At 48.2% G+C, this 19,167-nt stretch overlaps 1 protein-coding gene across 1 annotated transcript in view; it reads left to right on the forward strand.

Moving 5' to 3' along the window:
- The window catches only part of LOC142574076 (nose resistant to fluoxetine protein 6-like), a 56,842-nt gene extending 46,346 nt beyond the window's left edge, over positions 1 to 10,496 (forward strand). The window contains exons 13-15 of the mRNA XM_075683246.1: positions 974 to 1,163; positions 1,332 to 1,474; positions 10,151 to 10,496. Coding sequence (XP_075539361.1) covers positions 974 to 1,163; positions 1,332 to 1,474; positions 10,151 to 10,303 — 486 coding nt within the window. The 3' untranslated portion in view covers positions 10,304 to 10,496. The remainder of the gene's footprint in view (positions 1 to 973; positions 1,164 to 1,331; positions 1,475 to 10,150) is intronic.
- The last annotated feature ends 8,671 nt before the right edge of the window (positions 10,497 to 19,167 follow it).

The following is a 19,167-nucleotide window of genomic DNA, read 5'->3' on the forward strand; positions in this document are numbered from 1 at the left end:
TATACCAGGCTTCTTCTGTGCTAGACATTATGTGCTCGAATCTTGCCGCGTGGCCAGTTTAGCGGTATTTTTCCAGTGTTTATAAAACAATACTTTGACAAAAATGATGACTTTGCGAAGCCGTTTGAACCCACAAAGACGGAGCTATGCAAATATAAGTATTGACCATCCCTGATAGGAAAAAGCAACTACAACCACCCCTTTCACGCTGACTGGCAAAAAAAAAAAAAAACTGGAGGACGCATAAGCTTCGCCTTTAAGAGTCAAACGCGAAAGCATTCAAGGATCCGTGACTGCTTCTACCGCTTCCCGGCAACTGCAGCTTATGTAACCGCAATGTTTGCCGGGAAACGCTGTCAGCGAACGCTATGCGCGAAGGCGAGCTTTTTGGTAGAAACTCGGCCTCTTGCGTAGGCAGCGAATGCGCGGAGACGGGCGCCATCTGGATGGTGTTGTTGCAAGGAACCAAAGTGGGCGCTCCGCTCTATGCGTGGCAAGAACGCCGGAAAAGGGGTCTACGTTTGTGGTTCCGTGTAACAAAATTATGTTTTCTCGTGTATTTCAATTACAATCCGACGCCATCATTTACGTTGGTTGTACGTAAGTCGTACTTTACGATTTTTATAGACATTTTATTTGCAGAAATTCAATTATTTCAGTGACGTCTTTGCGCTACACAGGGGGCTTGCGTGGTTGGGTATGCGTGGTTCGGAACAATTTTTTTTCACTCAAAGATGGTCCACTTTCGATGAGGCAGGGCGACACCTGATTTTCTGCTACACGGGGGTCCTTCACGCTGTCGCGTTAATATCGCGCAGGAGGTTAGTGCGTCCACAAGTTGCCGGCGATAAGGACGACCAGCTCGAAGTGCGTCGACGGCGCGTCGGTCTTTCGTCCTGCAACGATTTGCGTGCGGCTTATTGCTCGGCTATTAACTGCGCCTGAGTTGGCCAACCCTTTTAATGCGTTTCAGACTCTTCAGCTGGCTGGCTGGTGTGCATCTGCTTGTTGTGGGCTCTTCTGCGTTTCTGTGAAGTTTATTTGGTTCTCGAGCCCCAACCCCCCATCGGGAGGCGCGGAGCTGTTTGTGGCATTCTTCGACAGGTTACTGTGGTCTTTCTTTATCGCCTGGATCATACTAATGTGTGCTACGGGCCGAGGAGGTAAGATTGCCTTGATGTTTTTTTTGTTATTTGTTAGACGAAACTAGCGCCAGCCAGAACGGATGACCAATGCGGCGTAGATGTCATCTCGTTTTAAGGCCAGCGACATTTCATGGTTCGCATTTTGTACACATGACCAAAACTGAAACACACCCTGCTTCTCTTTAGGAACTCTGAACAAGTTCTTGTGCTGGAAAGCATTTGTCCCATTGAGCAGGCTTTCCTACGCCGTGTACCTCATCCACTGGCTGTTTCTCGAACTCATGCTGCATTCATCCAGAGAACGAGTCTACTGGTCGGCATTCAATCAGGTAGGTTGCGCTTTGTAAATTTTGTAGTGCGCTTCATTATGTTATAGTTCTGCGGAAACCCGCAAGGTGGAGGGAAGTAATTAATAAAGGCAAAGTGTGACATCCACGATTAGGTGGATGTCTCATTTTCCTTTTATTAATCTGCTTCATTATAAAACAGTGCTGCGCTACATGTTCGTAGTAAAGCTTTCATCTCAGTTTTCCTTCACAAATTATCAAACTCTTCATATATACAGTTCCTGACATTGTAAGCGATTATTGCAAGCGTTCTTCAAGAAATACGACTTCCTGTTCGGCTGTGGCTCCTTTAAAAAATTTTCTGTCTGTAAGAAACATTACTGAAATGAATATAAGCGATGCTCTGTAATTGCAGAACCACGTTTTAGCTATAAAGGTTTCCATCACTGTTTTACTTTATTGCACACGCCAGACACACCAGGCAACTAGTGGATGGCGGACGGGAAACCCAGTCGACAAGAAATACATCGCCATGAGGACACAGGGTCTCAATAGACAGACTATCGTAAAACATTTGTACTTTTTCTATGAACTTTTGTCAGGGCTGCCCGAGGCTGCTACTGCTGGAAAGCAATTAAAATACACTACTGATGCAGATGCCGCTCTTTTTAACCCTGCTGATCAAGCGAAAAGTTCGAAATTTAAAGCTGTAATGCAGATTGCGCTTATCAGCCTAGTCTGTCAACAAAGCTTCGATGAAGTGTAAGAGTTACGTTACTCTTCCGGTGTCACACGTTGCTTTTGTGATAAGAAGCCAACAAACAAAGACACCATGGACAACATCGCGGAATGTACTTGTACTGACTGATTGAAATAATGAAATTATAAATTAATGTAATTAAAACTGGATGAAAAAGAAGCTTGCCGCGCGTGGGGAATGATCCCACGTGTTTGCATTACGCGGGTGATACTCTACCAATTGAGCCACCAAGGCGCCAGCTTCTCATCCACTTTCTGGGTTATTTATGCGTTACTACTAGGACTAACCCTAGGAGTGCTAGCCAGCGCCACTACTCACAAACCTTGGTGGCAGATGTGGAAAATCCTTTCTGCCGCAGGCATCACGAGTACGTGATCTTTTTGGGTGAAGCTTACTGGTAAATAAACGCACACGTGATGCCTGAAGGCATCAGTGGCCTGATCCGAGGCCCTCGTTTTGCAATGAACGAGGTACGGCAGAAAGTATAGTTGGTTGGCCGATCGCCATTATGAAAAATTTCTTTCGGAATGGCGGTCTTGCCTAAAAAATGACCATTCAGGTAAAATGCTGCATAGAGAGGCGATAAATTGATGTAAGTGGTCACCGTGCTAAGGCGAACGATAAAGAAAGATCATGTTTGGGAATTGCGGTAAGGAGGTGGTGGAGAAGGGGAAGAGTCGCTGCGAGACTACATTGTTTCAGTAGCGAAGGCCGATGGGTGGTAGCCCTGGCAATTTGGCTATATTTGGCGGTAAAGCGGGGTTGCATGGATCGAGATTAAGATGAGGAATGCACGTAGAATTTTCCATAACATAGACGAAAGTGTGGCACCTGTCATGTGTTGCTCGCCAGTCCACTGGGTTATGAAATATCGGGGAGGAGCACTGGTTCCGCGGAGCATAGAAAATAGTAAAGGCGTCAGATCGGTTGACGGAGATACGGAGTGAATACCAAGGTAACTTCACTAACCATTCCCTGGATGAGGGAAACCGTTGGCCGACAATTATTAGGGGCACACGCGTGGGAGCTAAGCCGCGATGCGTCTGAAACTACACCCTCACGCGTCCAGACCTCTATGCGTTCGAAACCAGACTCTGATCTTGCCTTCAAAGTAGACCACATTGGCCAACACAAGGGTCTGATCCCTCCTGTTGTTTACGATGACGCGCTTGTAAATGAGTAGCTTGGACTTCAAGATCATCGGTACGCGTAAATGGGACAGGATCGAGGGGCCTCAGGATATATGACCGTAGGCATGGTGGTCCCCATCCTGGCCGCCATTGTTGCAGCCTCTTCGTCAGTCGGCGTGGTGGTAGCGGCAAGGCTACGTACAATTCGATACTTCATCTTGTCTCAGATGTACTCCACACGTCTACCAAAGATTTGCACAAGTAAGAAAAAAGGGAAATCTATTTACAGGTTAATACTAAAGAATGTTAGAGCAGGAAAGACACTAACGTCGTCGCCCTCAGCCCCGGGATCGTGCTCACCTTCTTCGACTTTGCATTCAGCGCTGCACAGTATGTAGTTTCTAGCTGGGGAATCTTTTGCATCAGAGGTAATTTGCCTTATTTTTATTAGATATCTGTTTCACTAAACGCTTCGGCAATGAATCTGGCTGTATGACAGGAGATTCTGCTTTGCATTATTGCAACGAATAAACAAGAGCAACGTTTTAAAGAATCGATCGAGCAAAGGAACCCCGTACGACGATTTAACTACGCGGGTCATATGACTGAATCCATCTGATAATCAAACGCAAAAATCATGCCACGACTTAGCACCCCTGTCTCTCGAAGTATCACTAAGCATACTTAGAAAGTGAGAATTGTGACTTTTCAGTAATTGTACGTGTGCGCCACGGCTGACCTTGCAGACTCTCATTTACGAAGTGCCGTTACTCTTCGTATCTCACACAAGTTTGCGATTTTATCAACACTGTGACTCGTGCGTGTGCGCTCAAGAAACCTGCAGTTTATTGTTAGCTGCCTCCAAAGTTTACGAAGTCGGCCTATTATGATTTAAACAAATGCATGACCGAAGGTGCATTTGAACCTGTCTTTCAGCACAGCAGCCCAAGGATTTAACCATTAGGCCACAATCGGACGCACACTTACCTCGTGTCATAGCCACCCCTTGAAACGCTTTGCGCGACAATCGTGGGTCAGTTTCTAGCATCCTTTCCTGGTGACAGCTAGAGCTTTGAGATGCTCGGTTAGATTGCAGTGCCTTCGGGATCCGCCCGTATTTTTCGTCTCAGGCAGGTGATCCCTCCTAAACGGGGCAAGTCGTTGTGTATTGCCATATAAATAATTGAAGTAGACCTTATTTGAAGCATTACACGCGCCCGGAGCTCCGACGATAAATAAGTAACTAGTTGCAGAAACCACCTAAGATGATTGCGCATGGAAGCAAATAGCTTATGCAAGCTTCGCAGAACTAAAACGGACGCACTAACAATGCTTTCGAAGTGTGCTGCTGAAGTCGCTAGGTGTGTTTGAGGATGGTGCCGCACATTGTCGTCCATATTTCTTAATCGACGGCAGGACAGAGGCAAGACAACAGCGGTGTGATGGCAAATAAATGATGATGACTGACAAGATAACGTCACGACGAAGATGGAATCATGAGCGAGGAGGCATGACGGATTGCGGCAGCGTGATGAAGGATTGCATGACACCGGATGCTGAGATGTGCCTTGCTGTCCAATCGTTTACTTCCCGCAGGCCAAATACTAGTCAAATCATCAGTTTAAACCTCGTATAGATTTCATCCACCAAGGGAGTTGGTCTAAGCAAAGCTGTGGTGAACCGCGAAAACGAAACAACTATTCTGGGGAAGAAATGAAACTGGGATTTATAGGGCGAACGTCCCCACGATAGCGCCAGCTCGGGCGGCGAGTTTCCCGGTAGTGTTCGAGACTGCCTGCGTGGGTAATGTGAACGCGAAACGTTATCCACAAAGAAAAATATAGAAAAATATTCTTTGATACTTCATTTGGATATATATATATATATATATATATATATATATATATATATATATATATATATATATATACACCCCATTTGATGGTGGCCAAAACTATGAAAATTTCCACCCAATTTCGGAGCAAGTATACTAAAGGGGCTGGACACTAGTCATAAATTGGCACTCTTGGTGTTTTGCAACCTGAGAGCTGCAGCATTCGGCTCATCTTGGCAACTTACTTAACTTTCGTTTTCTTTCTCTCTTTCTACTTTTCCTTCCCCGTGTTCAACCCTGTGTGAATATTTGTGGCACTGACTTTCACAGTGTGGGTGAGCTAAATTTTGATCTTGAACGCAATGGGCATGATTCTATCTGTGTTTCGTAGAAACTGAAAGTAGAAGTTAACCATTTATTTTCACGTATGTACTGCGCTATTTCATTGTGTACAGCTCTTCCTGCTTGTGCCTGACGAATGCCGGTAGTTTTAATGAAGTAGGTAGAACAAATCTGTTTCAACGGAGATCGGTCACTGAGAGGTTTCAGGCGGTCTAGCTCTACAGCCTGTTATGTACTGCCTAAGCCACTGCACAGGCCCGGGCTCACCTGAAAGCCCAGGCTCGTCCCAAATTGCTGGACGGGCCTGTTAAAGCGTTTTCCGCCAGTCCCGGACCCATCTCTTGATGGTATGTGATTAGGAAGCTATACTTATTTTGTTTCTACGAAAAAAAAAGTTATTTCCTCCAAAATAAACCAAATTCATACTAGAAGCCGCTCTTTACGAAGTTTGATATTTACCGTTTTTGCGATTGTACTATTTTACCGTTATCCACATAACTATTTTATTGTGATTTTATTGTGAGTGAGTCTGAGTCTAAGTCGCAGATATATTGAACATAGATACCTGAGGTAAGGCGGTGTAAAAGCCATTATACATGTAGGGACTTCACGGTGCTGACTTTTCCCACTGTTTCCATCACTACTGTGGTACGCACTAAAGAATTAGTGCGGACACAAGCGAAATATCTTTTACAAAAGGACACAATCAGAAAAATGTCGCACAATGCAATACTGGCACAAAATAAGGGGAATACGATAATGTTGAACGTCATGTATTAATACAAAGTAAAAATGTGGGTATATGCAAAACAATTCCCCACAAAAATATAATGAAAAATGTTTTTAAGCGAATTGTGAGACATTTCGCGGATGAAGCTGTGGCATAATTCAAACCCCTTTAGTGCGGAGGGCCGGGTATATTTTCGATTTTTTAAACCACAATGCGTTCGTGACCATAGCACATATCAGTATTCACCATGCCTTGTAGGGCAGCAGTGAGGGATGCTGGAAAGGTGCACACTGTTGATTAATAATTATGTCCCATGTTTAAAATGCGATTTATACGGTTGTAAAAGGCGGAAATCACAAAATTTAGATAACTGCACGATGCTATAAGCCGAGAAGAGAGGGACAGATTCTGGAGGCTGTTGTCAAAAGTACTTTTGTAATTCATCATCATCAACAGCCTATCTTATGCCCACTGCAGGACGAAGGCCTCTCCCTGTTATCTCCAATTGCTCCTTTCCTGCGCCAACCGATTACAACGAGCACCTGCGAATTTCTTAATTTAATCGCACCACCTCGTCTTCTGCCGTCCTCTACTGCGCTTACTACGCGACCAGGACCTTAATAATATACAGGAGGAGAACAGGGACCAATTACTAACATATAATGAAATCACGAGGCATTATTACATCAACAGAAGGGAATTCCCAGTGCCACACGCTAAGCTCAATAGAGCTCAAGCGGTGACTCTGAGATTGTTGCAAACAGGAACTTATCCAAGTCCAAACTTTATTAACAAGATATATCCTGAAAGAGAGATACCAATCAATTGCGAGAAGTGTAATGGCATCATTACTCTGGATCACATGCTTTGGCAGTGTCCTGTGACTTTCACAGACTGTGACAAGGAGAGAGACTGGTGGCAGCGAGTCCTACACAGTGGAGGTCTTTTCGATCAAGTACAGGCCGTCCAGAAGGCCCATGATACGGCGGTAAGGTTAAACCTTACTGTCCCGACGTGGGAGCCGCCTGCGTCAACCTGAGGGTTGATCTTCAGGACATTAAAGTTCATCATACCATACCATGCGACCTGCCCAGCGCCATTATTTTCTCTCCATGTTAATTAGAATATAAATAATACCTGCTCGCTCTCTGATCCAAACCGCTCTCTTTCTGTCTCTTAAGGTTATGCGAAGCGTTCTCCATATAACTGCTCATTGTGCGGTCCTTCACTTGTTCTCAAGCTTCTTTGTCAATCTCTAAGTCTCTGCCCCATATATCAGCACCGGTAAAAGGCACTAATTATGCACCTTCCTTTTCAATGATAATGGTAAGCTTCTAGTCACCAGCTGACAATGCCTACCATGTGCGATCCAACCCATTTTTATTCTTCTGTGAACTTCGTTCTCACGATCAGGGTTCCCTGTAAGTGACTCACATAGCTGAACGTATTCCTTCCCAGGCTCTAGTGGCTGACTAGCGATCCTGAACTCTTATTCGCTTGCGTGGTTATTTATCATTCTCTTTGTCTTCTGCATATAAATACTCAACCCCAATCTTACACTCTCCCTGTTATGGTCCTTAATCATTTGTTGTAACTCGTCCACGGTGTTGTTGAATGTCATCGGCAAACTGAAGCTTGCTGAGATATTCGCCGTTGATCCTTAATCCTAAGCCTCGCAGTTAAATAGCTTGAATATTTCTTCCACGCGCGCAGTGAATAGCATTGGGTAGATTGTGTCTCCTTGTCTGGCCCCTTTCTTTATAGGCATCTTCCTATTTTTCTTGCGGAGAATTAAGGTAGCTTTGTAGTCTCTGTAGATATTTTCCAGCATATTTGCCTAAATGATCTGTACTCCTTGATTACGTATCGCCTCTACGACTGCTTCTATCTCTACTGAATATTTAATTACCATACGCTCATTTTATTGCACTATTGTAATACTTTTTCAGGCAGAGCTTTCATTGCGAACCTTACACGAGTGTTGTGACCATGAACACTGGGAGCTGCTGCTGAGAATCGCCAGAGTCTTTAAATGATAGAAAACATATAAAATACGACGTAATGCCTGTATAACACCTAAGCGTGCTTTGAAAGACGTTACCAAAGAACACCGCGTCTATGAAGTCTACACAAGAATGGTTAATAGTTTCAGCCTTTAGCACACAAACGATATTGTGTTTTTAGCGGTACAAGCTAACTTCCTTGCTCCATTCACGCTTAACGGCAAGGGTTGCTGAATGCAATTTAAAGTAAAAGCTTTTTGCCTCTTAGGATGTTTTGATTATCACATTGGAAAATAAGGGCACGGTACATAATAATTGGGAACACGCATTCTATTAGTGCCACAGAAAGTGCCCTGCCAGAAGCACTTATGTAGGCATCTTCCACACTGAAATACACGCTTAGGAAAAGACCACAATCGCACGCGTAACATTGCAATGTTATTCCAATGTTTTTTGTTACTTCAGTGGTACTACAATGTCATTCAATATACCGCATGAGCAATCACATTTTAAGGCATGTACGCCAACGTTTTTTGGGCGAGCTCCGACCACGCGAGATCATTCAAGTCGAGGGCCGGGCCGGGCCCGGGCATAAAGCCACTGGCCCTGGCTTGGTCCGGGTAAAGCCGCTCCATACAGGTTTTCGTCCACCAGATTAAGTACCACCAACCTCTCCGCTCAGATTCCGCTCAGATTCCAGAGTCAAGCGGAACTTACGTAGTCACAGTTTCTGGTTTTATCCGCGAGCGGCGGTACTGAACCATAGAGCACTCTTAAAAGGTATACGCCTTTGGGGCTTATTCCACAACAGTAATCATCACGTGTCTTGCTCGCATTTCTTTTCTTTAACGCTGCGAGCCCGGTACTTTCAAGTCACGAACGGCGTGAGCGTTATCCACGTGACGCACCATTCTCGACAAGAAAGTAGCGAGCGCCGAGTTTTTAAGGCTCACAAGTTTCTGTGTCGTTGTCGCGGTCGCACATACACAAAATTCCAGTTGCTCCAAGAGCAGAGCAGCTGTGGGAAAGCGCGGTTCTATGAGTTGACCGTTGCGCCGGCGCCGGAGCGTGAGTCATTAGCAAGGATTTCAGGTTCATAAGTGCGCGCCCACGCCACGCGCTCTACCAATCAAAGCCGATTCGTTTCCGCCGGGAAAGGAAAGAACAGGAAATTGTTTCGGGTGCGGTACGCCCGCTTCATTTTCCTTCAGTCACGAAAAACGAATGGGACGGCCACGCGCTATGCGTCTCCCCGAAGAACCGGCAGCCTTCGACAAGTGGCGGCGAAAACTCGCCTATGAAAGGGCACGCCGTCGGCATGCTGATCCAGCTGTTAGAGACACCCGAGAAAAGAAGATACGAAACAGAGGGAGCGGGAGGCGATACCAATCCGGCACCATTACCTGTGGGTTCGCTTACAAGCTTCGCTTACCCCATTTTCCGGTAGGGGACCGGTTCGTTGTTCTTTAAGAAAGGAAACTCAAGCAAGGCAGATTGATGATTATTTCTGTGGGACAAGTATGCACTCTAAATGGTGCAACCTTGTTAAGAGTGAGGTGCGAGCGCACAACAAGCAAAAATTCAGGAACTGGAAATATCTGAATTGGAACAACCGGACACGGAAACCCCGAAAGCGGAAATTGTGGAAGCGGAACTGGTTGGAGTGACGGATCAATGAACAGTGGCGCACATGAAAGGTTGGTGCTACTTAGCTAATGCGGTGGTGGCACGAGGATGGAGGAGCTTTGTACCGGAGCACAGAAGTCAGGCCCATGCAGTGCTCTTATAATATTATATTAGATGGCGGTGCACATTGTTTGTAGCAAATATTTGGGCAGACTTTTCTGAGTAAGGTAAACAACAATTCTCTGTTAGGCGTACATAACAAGCGGCGCGAAACCTCGCAAAATTCTTTGCAGTTGACGCTATCCTTTGCCGTACTCGTCTGGTGTTTCCTGCTGTCATTCGTGGTCTTCATCGCATGCGAGGCGCCGACCGGAGTGCTCGAGAAGCTGCTTTTCAGGAGGTGGATTGAAGATGGCGGCACCCGGAAGCAAGAACATCAAGAATAGCTCGGAGGTGGTGGCGTGAAAAAAAGAACAGTGGTGGATTACGGCTATGAAATTTCAGGGTGCTATCCAACTAGTGGCGACTGTCCTTGTCATACTAAGTGCACCGCTACTTGCAAGACCACCAAAGCTAAGCAGCGTTGGGCTCGGTCAATACGTGTCAGCATATTATTGGAATATCAGCAGAAATAAATGCTAACAAGACAAATTATCGCCTCTTGAATTCACTATTCCCACTCGCCAAAATTAACGCTATGCTATGACGTTCGAGGCCTATGGCGTGATAGCATAGCGAATTAAGTCGGAGGCAGAAGTCGAACAAGGGAAACGTGAGCCCAGAGGAAACATTTCTTTGGCGACAGGCTGAGCGTTCTCGTGTTCTTTTAGGACCATATCAATAGAAGTATAATAACTGCTTCTACTACTTTTACTAACTCTTATTTTGCTTGTGTACTTCGTAAGCGAGGTGCTTACGGCGTCGGTGAATCGTGACGAGCCATTTCCCTGATAATTGACAAGCGGGCGTTTTTTTTAAACATAAGCTATTTCTAGAAATTGCCCGTGGCAAACAGCGTAAGGGTGATCACTGAACTGGATTGTTTGGACAGGCGAACATCACTTGCAAGAGAAATCTGAGCTCACGAGTACATACTTAGCAATTTTTCTTAAAGCTTCACTGTTTAATCAACAGTGGATGTTGGAATTTATCAAATGTTGCCGGTGTGCTTGCAAGACATATCCACATAGCATAAATTTTCAAGATGGCACCGGTGTCGAAATATGCGCGTGTGAAAATTGCGACAAGAATACACTCATAATAAAAACAACTGAAAACGCACTATACAACGCAGCACACACGCTGTTAGAATAAAAGGACGCCCCCCAGCTCATCCCACACCAGAAAAAAAAATTGTGGATCCCATGCGCTAGAGTAATCGGTTTAGGTGGAGGTTTCATTGCTTTTGCGAGGAATTGTTAGTTTCTTTAGCGACCACTCACAAGCAGAAAGCGAGCGACCTTGCTAGACACGTTTTCACCAGGTAAAAAACGCACTCAACACAGACTTGTGGCACTACAACATGCGGATTGCAAGCATGATGAAGGAATCACCACGCATTAGGAAAAATAACACTTTCGAGAGCGCATTGTATGTCGAAATGCCCTTCTTATACCCTTACTGTTGATAAAGGTGCAGTCGTAAGCAGAACCCTCTAGTTCACCCTTTAATTAATTTTAGGCTGCTAGAACGGTGTTTTGTGGGAAATATACACCTTGCAGAACATAAGGGTGCTCAGGTACTTCAACAATTCAACCAAGTAAAAAGCCATAAGTGTCTATTTCCCAGCGGTTTTTGCCAAGTGACGGTTCAAGCGAGTGGTATTGAGAAAGTAAGCAATGGTTGTTGTTACGTTTCGCCTATGACGCGTGGTATAGCCGGCGCGGATGCAGCGGACGCCGGGGCTTCGTTCAAAGCGGCGGACATTTTGGCCCGTTCGGCGCCGCCGCTGCGCCTCCCCGCCAAGCACGTCCAGGCATGTTCTAATGCCACGTGGCTTCGTGTGTCCGTGTGTGTGTGTGTGCATGTTGGTGCCCACGCTTGTCAAAGCGCGGCAGCCGGGGAGAGGAGCTCCCCCAACTGTGAAGCGAGGAGGTCTGACCGGCGCCGGCCCGGCGGATGCGTCACCTACTCGTCCCAACGTGCCCGAGCGGCGCCGTCACGTGCGCGTCTATCGAGGCGTTCCTTCTTGCCCTCAACTGCGAGAGTATAAAAGCAGCTGCCCCCGGACGTCAAGAGAGAGGCTCCGATTTCTTCTGTTAGTAACGTGCTCTCCCGTCTCTCCACTTCGGTCGACCTGACCGGCCGCTCTTTTGCGATGCTAGAATAAACAAGTTGTTCTGTTAGCAGTCGACTCATGCTTTGCAAGGACCTTCGGATGCTTCCAGTTGTGCCCCAGGCCGCCAGGCCAACGCTACCCTTGGGGCTTGGGACCCATTTGCAACAACTCGTGCCAGCGGTGCGATTGCAATAACGGGTGTCAGCACTGAGATTCCAACAAGTGGTTGTCAGCGGTGAGATCGTGACAACGGAGGCCAGCAGCGAAGATATGCGGTTGACTGTATGCTGAGCAGCACAACGACCATCCGGGAGCAGTGCAACGAGCCCTGTGTGATGAGTGGTTGCCTGCAGCGGAACGACTGCGCTGAATTCTTGGCTGCGAGGTTTGGTGAGTGCGGGACTTTCTTCTTCTGAGCTTTGCCAGGCTTTTGTTAGTGTCAGAAACAGAGCTGGTAATTGTGGTTGTCGTTGCTGCCGGGTTAGTTTGCGGCAAGACATAGTAGGCAGTAGAGAAAGCAGCATTCAGAGCAGCCATGGATTTGAAGTCGTTGCGCAAACCGAAATTGCTGGAGCTTGCAAGAGAGTTGGGTCTGGATGTCTCAGACAAACTCAGAAAACCAGAACTGCTAAGGGCTATTTTTGAGTTAGAGGCTGAGGATGACGAGCTGTCGGAATGCCTTGAGACTATTGAGGAGAGGTCAAAAAGACAGGAGCGCGAAGTTAAAGAGCAAAAAGAGAAACAGGAGCGCGAACTTAAAGAACAGAAAGAGCGAGAGCAACAAGAGCGCGACCGTCAACACGCTTTGGAAATGAAGCGTCTCGAGGTAGAGATGGAACGCGCTCGTAATGGAAGTCAGGCACATGGTGCAGGAGAACGAGTATTGTTCAACATGACTGACCTGATGCGGCCGTTTAAGCTTGGAGAGGACATTGGTTTGTTCCTGGTTAACTTTGAGCGAACATGCGAGAAGCAGGGGTTCTCTCGGGAAACGTGGCCACAGCGCTTGCTCACTTTGTTACCCGGCGAGGCGGCCGACGTAGACGCTCGCTTGAAGAGAGAAGAGGCATAGGATTTCGACAAAGTGAAATCGAGTCTGCTAAAAAAGTACAGGCTGTCAGCGGAGGCGTTCCGTCGGAAGTTTAGGGAAAATGAGAAAGGCAAAAGTGAGTCATATACAGAGTTTGCCTACAGGCTTATGTCAAACATGCAGGAGTGGCTCAAACAAGAGAAAGCGTTTGGTGACCACGAGAAAGTTCTGCAGTGTTTCGGGCTGGAACAGTTTTATAGTCGGTTACCTGAGAACGTGTGGTACTGGGTCTTGGATAGGCCAGACGTTAGTACGGTGGCTAAAGCCGCTGAGCTAGCCGAGGAGTTTGTGACGCGTCGGGCTCGCGGAGCTAAGGACGGCCAAAAGGGTGAATTTGGCTCCAAGTTTGAGAGGCCGACACACGTAGTGCGGATGCGAGTGAAAGCAGTCCGACCGAACGTAAGGAGACGGCGGCAGCCGAAGCCGAACGCAGAAAGCGGTTCGAGACGAGGTAAGCTCGCGTTTGTTATACGTGCCAGAAGCCGGGTCACTTTTCGGCGCAGTGTCCGGAAACAAAAACAAAAGTCGTGTTTTTGTCATTATGCAGCACTGACGAGAACATGAAGCTTCTCGAGCCTTACATGCGAGACCTCCTCGTGAACGGGAAAGAGTGCCGAGTGCTTCGCGATTCCGCAGCTACGATGAATGTAGTTCACCCCTCTTACGTAGAACCCGATATGTTCACGGGCGAGTGCGCATGGATCAAGCAAGCCGTGGAAGCTCATAGCGTGTGTCTGCCCGTAGCAAAAGTGCTTATTGAAGGACCTTTCGGAGCGCTTGAGACGGAGGCCGCAGTGTCATCTATGCTGCCCCCCCCAGTACCCGTACCTATTTTCGAACAGGTCCGATCACCTCCTGCGCGAGAAGGGGCTTTTGTTTGGTGAGGCTAGCGTTCAGGCCTTAACCAGATCGAAGGTTCGGGAGCTCGCTGCAAAGGCGGTAGTTGCGGGGCCGACGTTGTCGAACAATGAGAAAGGATCAGAGGCGCAGCAAGCTGATATTCAGAGCACGTCCGAACTGAATAAAGTTGAGCCTGTAGCGTTGAAGGCACCAGATACTGGAGAGGAAACGCCCGACACGGGAAAGTTAGAAGAGCTATCTGCAGATTTGCTCATCGCGCCTACGTCAGACGGACTTAATAGGTTGCTAAAAGTCAGCCGGTCGGCTTTGATAGCCGAGCAAAAAAAGGATGGCAGCCTAGAAAACATACGCTGCATTGTCAAGGAAGGTATCGCCAAGAAAAATGCTCGCTTTGTGGAAAGAGGTGGGGTCCTGTACCGGAAGTATCTGGACCGCAGGGGAGTGGAGTTCGATCAGCTGATCGTGCCTCAATGCTATCGTCAGGATCTGTTGCGCTTGTCGCACGGGGGTTCGTGGTCCGGACACCTAGGAGTTAAGAAAACTAAGGACCGTCTCTTGCAAGAGTACTATTGGCCAGGGTGTTTTCGGGACGCAGACCACTTTGTGAAGACATGTGACACCTGTCAGCGGGTGGGCAAACCAGGGGACAAATCGAGGGCGCCGTTGAAGTTGGTACCTATCATTACGGAGCCTTTTAGACGGCTCGTTATTGATACAGTGGGACCTCTGCCGGTAACAGCCACGGGGTACAGACACATTTTGACTGTGATCTGCCCAGCGACAAAGTTCCCTGAAGCACTGCCGCTTAAAGAACTCAGCTCAGTTGAGATAGTCAATGCACTACTGTCCATATTTGTGCGAGTTGGTTTTCCTGCGGAAATCCAATCAGATCAGGGCACAGTGTTTACTAGCGCTTTGACGACAACTTTTCTCGAAATGTGTGGGGTAAAGCTGTTGCACAGCTCGGTGTACCACCCACAGTCGAATTCCGTTCAGAAGCTCCACTCCGTCATGAAACGCGTGTTGAGAGCATTGTGTTTTGCACAACAAACTGACTGGGAGCTGTGTCTGCCTGGGGTGATGTTTGCATTGAGGACCGCGCCGCATGCGGCTACGGGGTTTTCGCCAGCTGAGCTAGTGTACGGTCGCTCGCTGCGATCTCCGCTTCGCATGCTTCGAGACGGATCACTGCCCTCTCCAATGGCTGCAGAACATCTCTTCTACAAATGGCCGCCTCCAGCGCTGGAGCCTCGCTTTGCAACAATATTCCTTTGAGGTGCGTTACAAAAAGGGGAGTCTCAACGGTAACGCCGATGGCTTAAGTCGAAGCCCCTAACGTAGGAATCAGCCTCAGAGTTGTTTGTTACTGATGTTTTTCTTCCTGAGACAGGATTTTTAACATATTGCTTTTGTTTAGTGTTTCAAAGTGATGACGTGCTTTCTAGTGCAATTTTCCAATTTATGGACGCGTTCTGAGTGCTGCTAGACTACTGTAAGGAACTAGGCAGTGGTATAAAAGGGGAAAGAGCCTGGCAGGACTTGGTGAGGGTTGTTTCGTGCTTGCTGACTGAGCGGTTGAGTTTCGGCGTAGTTCTAACGCTTGCCGGGAACGAGAACAAAAATGGCAACTCTCCCGAAGTCACTTTGCAGTGTCCTGTGTGAACCTGAACGAGAGAACGAGGCCTTCCGTGTGCGCTGCGCTCAAGAAACGCCGAAGGACGCCCGACGTCGGTTATGAGCATCATCGAGCGACATCCCTCCGGACAGCGGATGCAGTCCCCTGACCATCGGGATCTCCTTCCCCCGGCGGGGTGGTCTGTTACGTTTCGCCTACGACGCGCGGTATAGCCGGCGCGGATGCAGCGGACGCCGGGGCTTCGTTCGAAGCGGCGGACATTTTGGCCCGTTCGGCGCCGCCGCTGCGCCTCCCCGCCAAGCGCGTCCAGGCATGTTCCAATGCCACGTGTCTTCGTGTGTGCGTGTGTGTGTGTGTGTGCATGTTGGTGCCCACGCTTGTCAAAGCGCGGCAGCCGGGGAGAGGAGCTCCCCCAACTGTGAAGCGAGGAGGTCTGACCGGCGCCGGCCCGGCGGATGCGTCACCTACTCGTCCCAACGTGCCCGAGCGGCGCCGTCACGTGCGCCTCTATCGAGGCGTTCCTTCTTGCCCTCAACTGCGAGAGTATAAAAGCAGCTGCCCCTGGACGCCAAGAGAGAGGCTCCGATTTCTTCTGTTGAGTAACGTGCTCTCCCGTCTCTCCACTTCGGTCGACCTGACCGGCCGCTCTTTTGCGATGCTAGAATAAACATGTTGTTCTGTTAGCACTCGACTCATGCTTTGCCAGGACCTTCGGATGCTTCCAGTTGTGCCCCAGGCCGCCAGGCCAACGCTACCCTTGGGGCTTGCGACCCATTTGCAACAACTCGTGCCAGCGGTGCGATTGCAATAACGGGTGTCAGCACTGAGATTCCAACAATGTCAACCTGCTGCTTCACGTACATGGCGTCCTCTGCGTTGAAGTGGAAAGATATATCTTTTTCTTTGAATTCCTACATCTCCTTTTGTTTTAGCACTAGCGTCATTTAGGTTGCTTTATCGCTGTGATGTTATATTGATCAGAAACCAATTGTTTGCGAATCATATTCCACCAGCCAACGAGAGTTCTTCAAATGCATGTTCGTTCTGGCATAGCGTACTGGCCGGCATGCATACGCAGTAAGTCGTAACCTCTTTCATGCGGTATCGATATGAATGAGCATTCTCAGATGCATGTAGAGCAATGTATTACCTACATAAGAACCCGGCATTTATTGTGCTGACAGGGCGCCACGGCCATAAAGCGGAACGAAAAATCTGCCTTGTCCTCTTCTTGCCTTGCTGCCTTTCACATCTTAGTGTTCGCTTCGACCTTGTGAGTGCTCCTCCTCGTCGATGACTGCTTTCAATACTAGCGTCATTGCTTCGAACGCCGAGACTCGGATGGCTTTCCAGACACGTACTCCTTTTGCGCGCACTAGTCTGAACGATGATGACAAGGCGAAACCTAGCGTTAGGCGGTGTTGGTCGCTGTCAATGCTGTATATCCCCTCCTCATGGAAATTTAAGCTCCGCAGCAGAGCCATCAGACCTTCGGATAGCAGCGCATCTCAGTACGCGTACGGCCAGCTCGCGCAAACCAAGTGAACGCCCCCAGCGCACTCTCATCGATTGTTGGCAATTCACAGTGAATGGTCATCCACGATTGTTTGCACCAGTTCTCCGTTGAAGTGCGTGTAAGCTTATATTTATTGAACGGGGCTTTTGAAGTCCCTAAAGAGTAAATTTTCCTTTTCAGGATCCCAACGCATATTATCCTCGTTGATGCGCTGTACTGCCTGCATGTTCACATCTTGCTGGTCAACAGCCGCTCCCACAGGCATCACACACACAATTACTGGCACCTTGTGGATGTGCCCTCTCATCTATATGTAGTTCATGTCCTCATAGGCTGGTTGACCCCAATGGTCATTGGTGCGGCAGAAGAACGTGACCCCGCCGCCCTTCGGGCCAAACCTTCTTGGTTGCAGCCTGTCCAACTCAACTTTGCGTGTATCAGAAGTCTCTCCAGGTCACCTAAGTATGACTCTGCTACACCATATAAAGACATGGTATCTTCAGCGAAATTACTATAAAGTGCTTCTCAGCTGGCTTGCCTCCTGTCCCCGTTAATATTGAGGTAGCCCACGATAACCGGATTCACCGCACGTAAATTACCCATGGTAGTGTGTGCCACCTTTCCGTTGCGACTTGAGACGCACCTTGGGGAACGCCAGTTTCGCTTGGGTTATTGCTGCTGCCTTGACATGTAACGGACTCCTTGCCAAAGAGCTGCCAAAATCGCGACGGTGGTGTTCTTCCTCGACTACTCGCGATGAACTCCTCCTACTAGGCGTAACCCCTCAAAAATGCCAAACCTACGCCGCGAGTTGCATGCCATTTCCACCGCCTCCTCTATTATGTGCCTGTGGCCATTTGGGTCACCATCTGGCGTCTTCTAAACTGGCCGTACTGACTCTGCTTGAGCTCCCAACTCCGAGGACAACTACTTGAACCTCTTGTTGTAGATCCTGCAGTGCTGTCTGGTAGTTTTCGCTTTGCAATTTTTTTCTGTGACGACCTAAATTAGGAAGCGCTGCTGTATAGATTTTGTCTGCCTGGTCTGCAGTTTACGACTGAAATTGTCGGCCACTGATTCAGGGACCCTTGTGCAAGATATCCTTGATCTCTGCGTGCAGGACTACGTGGGCTTCGTGTGAGCGCCAGATAGCATTTCCCACGTCTGCTTCCGCAATGACCTCCTGGAGAGTGGCATCATTATTTTACCGGTAGGCAGGTTCTTGCTGCGCTTTCCAGTGCGGCGGTGTGCTTCACCTTGCCAGCGTTCCAATATCCATAAACAAATGCTCGGCAACCGTTTCGTTATTGGGGCGTCGTGTTATTCTGACTCGCTTGTGTGGCAGCAACAGGAACCACGGGTTCTTGCTATTCCATCATTTCTTGCATCTGCCTTTTCTTCAGGCTGAGAACGGTCTCCCACTCCCGGCCGACAGCACGAGAACGGTCCACTTATTGTTCCCCCTCGCTCATCTTCGTCTTGTCTGAACTGCGCGAGTCCTCATCAGTAGCTTCATACATGTTGCTGATCATTGCGTCCCTAGATTCCGATTGGGAATCCCTGGACACTGTGGCGATGTCTCTTGGCGGTTGGTGACAAGTTGGCTTTAGCTTGTAGTCAGCACAGCCCTATGAAGTTCCTCAACCTGTGCTTGTGGAAAAACAGTCCATCCTCTCTCGTGATTGAGGTTTTCTCTCAGCACACGTTTTTCGCTCTCACTGGCGATAAGGCTGTCTCGTAGCCGTGTTGCTATGCTGTCCACAGCCCACTGCCATGTCTCTTCCCCTCGCATATTTGCCACCCTGAACACCTCTCTCAGGAGCCTGGAAGAGGAGAAGGAAATAACTTTATTGAGTCCTGAGGAACCCCTCCCGACCCGCTCTTGGTTTAGTGGTCGGCAGGGGTCGCGGTCCGCACCCACGTTGGGAC

This window comes from Dermacentor variabilis, chromosome 3, assembly GCF_050947875.1.
Source record: "Dermacentor variabilis isolate Ectoservices chromosome 3, ASM5094787v1, whole genome shotgun sequence".
NCBI lineage: Eukaryota > Metazoa > Arthropoda > Arachnida > Ixodida > Ixodidae > Dermacentor > Dermacentor variabilis.